The sequence below is a fragment of the Marmota marmota genome, unplaced genomic scaffold (assembly GCF_001458135.2).
Source record: "Marmota marmota marmota unplaced genomic scaffold, marMar, whole genome shotgun sequence".
Lineage (NCBI taxonomy): Eukaryota > Metazoa > Chordata > Mammalia > Rodentia > Sciuridae > Marmota > Marmota marmota.
Window position 1 is genome coordinate 2,650,152 of NW_026000164.1, and position 8,399 is coordinate 2,658,550.

General features: G+C 39.3%; 1 protein-coding gene across 1 annotated transcript in view; it reads right to left on the minus strand.

Annotated features, from left to right (window-relative positions):
* Positions 1 to 8,399, minus strand: part of Nub1 (negative regulator of ubiquitin like proteins 1) — a 31,919-nt gene that overhangs the window by 21,971 nt on the left and 1,549 nt on the right. Inside the window, exons 2-5 of the mRNA XM_015493650.2 lie at positions 7,337 to 7,454; positions 2,959 to 3,126; positions 1,456 to 1,514; positions 179 to 249 (exon numbers count right to left, since the gene is read on the minus strand). Coding sequence (XP_015349136.1) covers positions 179 to 249; positions 1,456 to 1,514; positions 2,959 to 3,126; positions 7,337 to 7,454 — 416 coding nt within the window. The remainder of the gene's footprint in view (positions 1 to 178; positions 250 to 1,455; positions 1,515 to 2,958; positions 3,127 to 7,336; positions 7,455 to 8,399) is intronic.

Genomic DNA, 8,399 nt, shown 5'->3' on the forward strand with positions numbered 1-8,399 from the left:
TTTTTTTTTTTTTTTTTTTTTTTTTTTTTTTTTTTTTTTAATTTTTTTTATTGTGGGTTGTTCAAAACATTACAAATTTTAGATATTTTTAAATACAGGAAAATCAAGAAAAAAATGGAAAGTCATTATTTCCATATTAGCTTTATGGGAAAATTCTGCATTCTCTGCTATAGCATACCTAGTTGAAGCTGTTTCTTATTTATGACAATCTTGATGTAATTTTCTTGAAATCCAAAGGTTTCAGCTATTCTGCAAAATAAAACCAGTGAAAACTGTAGGAAATCAAATTTATTTATTATACACTAAAAAGATTTTAATCATGATAACCATTTTATACTCTTATTCAGAAACACCCAGGATCTCAATTCACTGACTCACAGACATCACCTCACTTTAACAAAGCTGGCTCTCTAGTGGCAATCTGAAGCTCCAAGAGACAGTCCTTTTTCCCACTGTTTTACTGGGTGTCTCCTCATGCAGTGGGACCACTGGGCTGTCTATCCATTTGGGCAGGAGGGCCTTCATTGCACACCAGGATTAAAAACTACCTCAAACCTTCCAGGGTCTCCCCAGGAGGACCCCCAGCAGGGGTTGGTCCCTAGGATCTATTCATGGGTGCTGAAGGAAAGTTGTGTTTTGAATCCATCCCTAATTGCCCTGAGGTAGATCAAAAAGGAAAATGAGACACTGAATGGCCCTGGAGACCTCAAAACACCATTTAAAAAGATACAAGTAAGGACTGGGGACGTAGCTCAGTGCTGGAGCACTTGCCTAGCGTTGAGTGAAGCCCTAGATTCCATTCCCAGTCCCCCAAATAAATTAATTAAATATATAAGGAGATGAAATAATCAACTAGGGTTTTCACTAGTGTCACGCAGGTCTATTTTTTAATTTATTTATTTATTCTAATTTGTTATACATGACAGCAGAATGCATTTCAATTCATAGTATACATGGAGCACAATTTTTCATGTCTCTGATTGTACACAAAGTAGAGTCACTCCATTCATACCTTTATACATGTACTTAGGGTAATGATGTCCTTTTTTTTAACTAAGGGACAATAGTCTGAAATCAGCCAAAACATTTTGCTGAGGATCACAGAAAGCTACTGGTGCACTAAGGGATGGAATTCAAAACCAATACTCTGTGATGCCAAGCCGTCTCCCCATTTCTACCCTATTCCTTCATTCAAACACCCAAGCCCTCCTTTGAGGTGCATAGTCTCCATCTCACCCCAAGCTCCACCAGGAGCAGAGAAGAGGGTGCAAGTCTCAGGCCACCATTGCCTATCACTGAGTCCAGATAAGCTACTCCATCACAAGTTGCAACCTCTTTGACATAAAAGAAGGATGAGAGCTGACCAGCCTCTCTTACAGGGTGGTCCCAGAGGATCTGGTGATTGAGTGTAAAGAAGGGCAGAGCACCTGGGACCTGGAGCTCACAGATACTTACTTAGACCTCAGGTCTCTGCCAGTGATGTGCAATCGGGTCTCCAGTAAGTTTTTCCTGTCCTATTTAAAAACAAAACAAACAAAATAAAATGTACTTAAATTTAATACCAGTTACAGCTGTTACTCTATGAAACTGGAAAAGCTGGTATCACGGATATAACATAGGTCACTGTCTGCCTGGAACAAAGGCCTAGTAAACACAAGCCAGCACAGACTCACCCAGTGACCCGAGTGCCCTCAAGGGGGCAGCCATGCACCACCACCAGACAGGGCTGCTCACGGGGTTTGTCACAGGGCCAGCTATACTTATAACCAAATTTCAGAACATTTTTCTACCATCATCCCCTCAAATAAACACCATGTCCTACATTCTCATTTCTTCCCTTTTTCTCCCCACCCCTTGAAACTACTAATGTATGTTCTGTCTCTACAGATTTGACCATTCTGGACCCTCCATGTAAACAAGATCACGTGGTCTTTTCACTCAGCACGTCAGGTTCCCCTGCCCCCCAATCAGTACACGGACCTACAACTCCAGCATGTTTTTTACTTTTAAATCTGAGATAGGGTTGCACTAAGTGGCCCAGGCTAGCCTTGAAATTGCCATCTTTGTGCCACAGCCACCTGAGCTCCTAGGGTTACAGGTATGTACCACCATGCCAGGCTTCACTCAGCAATTGCTGAAGGTGATCCAAGTTGTTTTTTATTTCTGTTTTTGTTGTTGTTGATTGGGTTTTTTGTTTTGTTTTGTTTTTTGCAGTACTGGGGACTGAACTACTACTGAGCTAAAGCCTCAGCCCATCCATGTTGTAAATGTGTTTTTCATTCTTTCTTATTGCTAAATAGTTTCTCATTGTATGGGTGTGCCACATTTATTTATCCATTCATTCACTGATGGACACATGGGTTATTTCCACCTGCTGGCTATTATGAACAGTGCTCCTACAATTACTGACATATAGATTCTTACATACACTTTTTTATTCCTTCTGAGAATGAATAATATGGGTTGCTCCTGAGAGGCATCTCTGAGTGCCCTGCCACAGTGACATTTTTACACTCGGACTTCTGAGGATGTGGCCCTGAGATGAGGTGGCCCCACCTAGGTCCCTTTGGCCCGGCTTAAGCACTCATTGGGCTGCCCTCTGACCTCCACCAGAATAGGAAAAGGATAAATTCCTTTCAAATATGTCCTAGTGCATAAGGTTCTAGAAAACCTGATGTCCACTTTGACTTCCCAGTATTTCTAACCATTAAGCTAGAAAGAGATGGAACATGACAGAGCTCTGTGACGTTTCAGAGATCCTAGAGAAGCAAGCCTGTCATGGGAGGCTGCCAGTTAAAGAGCCTATAACAACAACAAAAATGAGTCCACAACATCAACTGTCAACATGTAAGGTAACTTAAGGCGTTTTAACTTTGGATTGTAGCTTTACAAAAACAACAATGTATTTGATCATAACACAAAATACTGGTCCCTGTGTACATTCAGGGAATTACTCACTTTTCTTAGTCTTGAAGGTAAAAACACCTCAATTGTGGCAACCCCAGTAGTCTTGTAATTTTCATTTCCTGTCCCACGTTCAATTGCTTTGCAACGTATTTCTTCTATTATCTTTTCTACTTCATTTTCACAACATTCTAGTTTGTCAGAGTACTTCTTGACAAGATCCTAGAAGGAAAATCAGGAAACACAGCTCAATATGATAGCAATTCAAACAAGGTCAAACCTAGGAAAAGACATGGAGGACTCTGATGCGCAGAGGTCCCCACTGAAATGCAGTCATGGCTCTCAGAGCAGATCCAGGGAAAAAGTAAAACATCTACAGAGAGACAGGAAAACAGGCTCAACAGAAAAGTAAAACTAACTGGAACTATCCAAGGGCGAAAGAAGGGTGGGCCATGACTTTTGTGACCTCAATATTTTAAGAAATTGGGATAGGGATGTAGGTCAGGGGCAGACTGCTTGGCTAGCATGTGCCAAGCCCTGGGTTCAATCCCTAGTACTGCAAAAACAGCAGCAGCACAACGACAAAATATTTTAAGAACAGTGAACTGTTAAACACCACTGGAAGGAAAAGAAAAAAAAGTAGAGAAAACATTCTAATTTTTCAAACTTGTGAGAACAAGACAAGTTGAATAACTTTCTTAATGGAAAATTCTCAAGCAATGGTATTGGTATAAAATTATTTACCAAGGAGAGCTTCAGATTTCAGAATGAAAAATTAAGAAGACTTAAGAAGCCTCAAGGGGGCTGGGGATGTGGCTCAAGTGGTAGCACGCTCGTCTGGCATGCGTGCGGCCCGGGTTCGATCCTCAGCACCACATACCAACAAAGATGTTGTGTCTGCCAATAACTAACTAAATAAATAAATAAATAAATATGTTAAAAAAAAAAAAAAAAAGAAGCCTCAAAAAAGAATGTGAGCTAGTTATTACTTAGAAGTCACTATGTTTCTTTCCACTAGTGGCTTAATATCTCATTAAACATCTCATAAAGTTGTAAGCACCTAGAGCCCATGCTTTCGTTAAATTTATGATGCCATATTATGAAGCACTAAAAATGATGTTGAAGTATATATTTATGACAAGAAAGATGTTCATGGATACACAAAGTTATAAAAAGTCAGAATATTTTATTTTTAGAATAGTAAAACCTTATCTATACTACATTTTTGATAGTCACAAAGGAAAAGACTGGGAGAAAACAATATTGATGATGATTAATGTGTTTTTAAACTGCATTACTTATGTTTTTTTTAATATTTATTTTTTAGTTTTTTAGGTGGACACAATATCTTTATTCTATGTGGTGCTGCTGAGAATTGAACCCAGTGCCTCACACATGCTAGGCAAGCGCGCTACCACTTGAACCACATTCCCTAGCCCCGTTACTTATGTTTTTTGTGTGTAGTTATACACTCGTGTACCACATGACTACATTACAGTCAATGATGGACTGAACATGACAGTAGTCCCATAAGATACAATGAAGCTACCGGGTGTGGCAGCACATGCCTGTAATCCCAGTAGCTCCAAAGGCAAAGGCAGGAGGATTGCCAAGTTCAAAGCCAGCCTCAGCAACTTAGTGAGGCTCTAAGCAACTCAGTAAGACCCTGTCTCTAAATAAAATACCAAAAAAGGTTGGGGATGTGCCTCAGTAGTTAAGAGCCACTGGATTCAACTCCAGGTATCCAAAAAAAAAAAAAGATATAGTGGTGTTGAAAAATTCCCATTGCCTAGTGACATCATAGAGTAATACATCACTCACATGTCTGCAGTGATGCCAGTGTGAACACACCTACTACACTGCCAGCAGTGTAAAAGTACAGCACATACCATTATATGCAGTAGATCTGCTCAATAATAATCATCAATGATTGTGTTATGGTTTGCTCACTTAGTGTACTGTGCTTTTATCATTATTTTAGTGTGTACTCCTGCTACTTACATTTTTAAAAAGCTTACTTGCCATGCCAAGCCAGCAGCAGCCCCCTACGTCTCCCATAAATCACCTAATGACACACGTCTCAGAACTTACCTGACAGGAAGCACCCTGAAACCAGATGTACTATAGTGGCTAAGATGCCCTTAATCCCCAAATCCAAAATCCAAAGCCTTCTGAGTGGTAACATTATGCTCTGAAAGTTTCAGAGTTTTGGATCTTGGATTTTCAGATTAGGGATGCTCAACTGGTAAAGTCTGGCCAAATATCCCCAAATCAGTAATGCTGAAATCTGAAATACTTCTAGTCCAAAGCATTTGGGATAGGGATACTCAACCAATACATGTTTGGGTTGTTTTATTTTATTTTTTAACCCAGGACTAATTTTATCACCAAAAGGTGAGTCTTTTAAATAAAATACTTTAAAAAAAAAACTTAGTGTAATTTTCTAGAAAACTTAATGACTACTGAGAGTGTTTATTTTTTTTACCTTGTGACACCAACCAATTCTGATACCACTGGGTCCTGCTGTTCAGTTTAGTTCTGACACTAACTACCCAGAGTCAGCATTAGACCCCACAGGCTGGACGGCTCAGTCTCACAAAAGGTCCTCACTGCAGACCCCAGGTGCCAAGTACCCAGTTCTCTGGTTACCCACACTTCTGTTCCACTTGGCTATAAAGTTCCAAACATTCCCCCTTCCGGATTTAATAATTCACTGGAAATGAAACAGGAAAATGCTATGCTCATTATTCTAGTTCATTCTAAAGTTACAGAAGTGAACACTCAGATAAAATATAAAGATGAGGTCTGGAAGGGTTCTGAGCAGAGGAGCCCCTGCCTCACAGGTTCCATGGACGAATTTGTCAATTTAGAAGCAGGTGTCCTGCCACCTAGCATTTTTATGGAGGCATGATTGATTAAACCATGGACCACTCATGGTTAACTTGACGTCTAGTCACTCTCCTCTCCCCAGAGCCTAGAGAGTGGGCCTGAAATTTCCAAGGGTCTAACCAAGGAGCTTGGTCTTTTGGTGACCAGCCCTATCCAGAAGCTGTGAGCCACCAAGCTTCATTAAGACGAAAGATGTTCCTATCATCCTTGCCACTCTCACTGGGGACAAAGATCAAATATCTTATCATGTCACACCCATTTCTGAGCCAATAAACTATAAAATTCAGAATATGGGCTGCAAAGAAGGAAAGGTGACACCTGTCAGGGACAGAGAGAAAAGAAAACTGAAACTCTGGTGCTGTCTGTCACCTTCTGATGGCACCACTATGTCGCTACACATGACAATTTAATGCCCTCACAACAATTTATGGTCCCTGATAAATGTTACCTCATGTTCAGGATACCCAGACTCAGAAAGCAGAGAAGATCATGTTAGGATGTTCCAATATGGGAGATTTCTGTCAAAAATGAGTAAAGTTTTCTGCTTAGAAAGGCAAGAAAATTTCAGTTTCTTGAAACATCATGTAAAATAATACTATTTCTGATGATGCCATAAAAAACTGTTAGAAAAAGTACTTTGGAAAAATGAACACTGATGGCCATAAAGAAATGGGGGAGGGAAGCAATTGTTTTATAGCAGAGGATGATGTCAAGAGGACTGAGAGGCAGACCACGCGAGGCAATGACATAATGGCACTGATCCTGGTCAAAACTGGGTCCCAGGTGAGGAACTGTATGTAATGTTATGAAGGTATTAAAAATACCCTGTACTCCCATGGTTAGAATATGAATGGTGTTCCCCAAAGGCCCATGTGTTTAAAGGCCTGATGCCCAGTGTGGCACTATTGCAGGAGATGGAACCTTATAAGTGGGCCTGTGGGAGGTCCTTAGATTTGGGGGTATGCCCTTGAAAGGGAACCCTGTCCACCCTCTCTGGCTTCCTGGCTCATGAAGTGAACAGTTTGTTCCACCACTTGCTCCTGTCATGATGTGTCACCCTTGCAGAGGCCCAAAGTAATGGGACCATTCAATCTTGGACGAAACTTCCAGAAGTATGAGCCTTTATAAATTGCCTCAGATACCCTGCTATAGTGACAGAAAGCTAAAACAATGCCTGAGAAGTTAGGTAACACAGTTATTAATAAAATACCAGTAAAAGGGCTGGTGATGTAGCTTAGCGGTGTAGCACTTGCCTAGCATGCATAAGGCCCTGGGTTGATCCCCAGCACTTTCCCCCTTTCCTCTCTCCCTTGACCTGCAATATATACACATATACACACACACACATATGGGTATTTATCTAAGTAAATAAAAACAAGCTTGTTGACTCCTCGTAAAAAGTGGGGACCTGCCTGTCACTACTGTTTTCTGTGATACCTAAAGTTTATATGGTCATACCTGGCAATTTCTTGTGACTCCAGAATCTTATTTACCAAGAAGATTTATAACACTGCTAATTATTTACATCTTAAAAGAAAAATACCTTTAATGCCAAACCAACTTCTTTATTTTCATCTGTATATGGAGGTTTCCAAAGTTGAATCCTGTCTTCCCTTAAAAACTGGGTCAATTTTGCTTGAAGATATTTCTTCTGTGCCATCCTTAAAAGCAAAATTGTACATCAATAAAATCCCACCACATTTATAACTCACCTAATATGCTCAGGTGTTTTGTAGAATAAGCAGAGTTCTCTTCCTCCCTCTCCAGTTTAATCTAAATTACCAAGGTTTTAAATATCTCTAGACTTTTCTAAAAGTATATAAAAATATATGTTCTTGGGGCTGGAGTTGTGGCTCAGTGGTAAAGCACTTGCCTCACACACATGAGGCACTGGGTTCGATCCTCAGTACCACATAAAAATAAATAAATATTGTGTCCATCTACAACTAAAAAATATTTTTTAAAATATATGTTCAATTATATATAATACAAAACATGATTCAAAAGTTGCTATTATGTGACAAGGATTATTTTACTTTTCTATTTCTTACCCTGCTATTATTCTGTAATCTAAGAGAAAAGATAAGGAAAGATGAATACCTAAAGTAATAAACCTCTTTAAGCAACTAAATATAGAGTTGTAAATTCACTTGTACTTAAGATTATTTTTAACACAAAAGACCAACCATACTGGTAGTTAACATAAAGAAAGAATAGCTTAAACCATAAACTAGCAATAATATTCTCTATATCTGAATTTATATATTCTACTCTAAATTTATTTACACTGTCTCTGCACTTTGTCACACAATCCCTTGCTGTCTTGTTATTCTGTCCCAAGAATAACTTCACTCTTCCAAAGAGGCACATGCCATGAAGGAGATGTCAATGCATCCTGCACTAGCATAGTCACTCAAAGGGGTGTGTGAGAAGCTGGCAGGTATAGCACAGTGCTTTAGGGTCTGCCAGATCAGACAAGGAGTAATAAAAGTAAAAAGTTATCAGCTCCTGGATGATCAAGACAAGCTCTAGGGAGCAAATATATATATATATATATATATATATATATATATATATATATATATATACACATATATACATATATA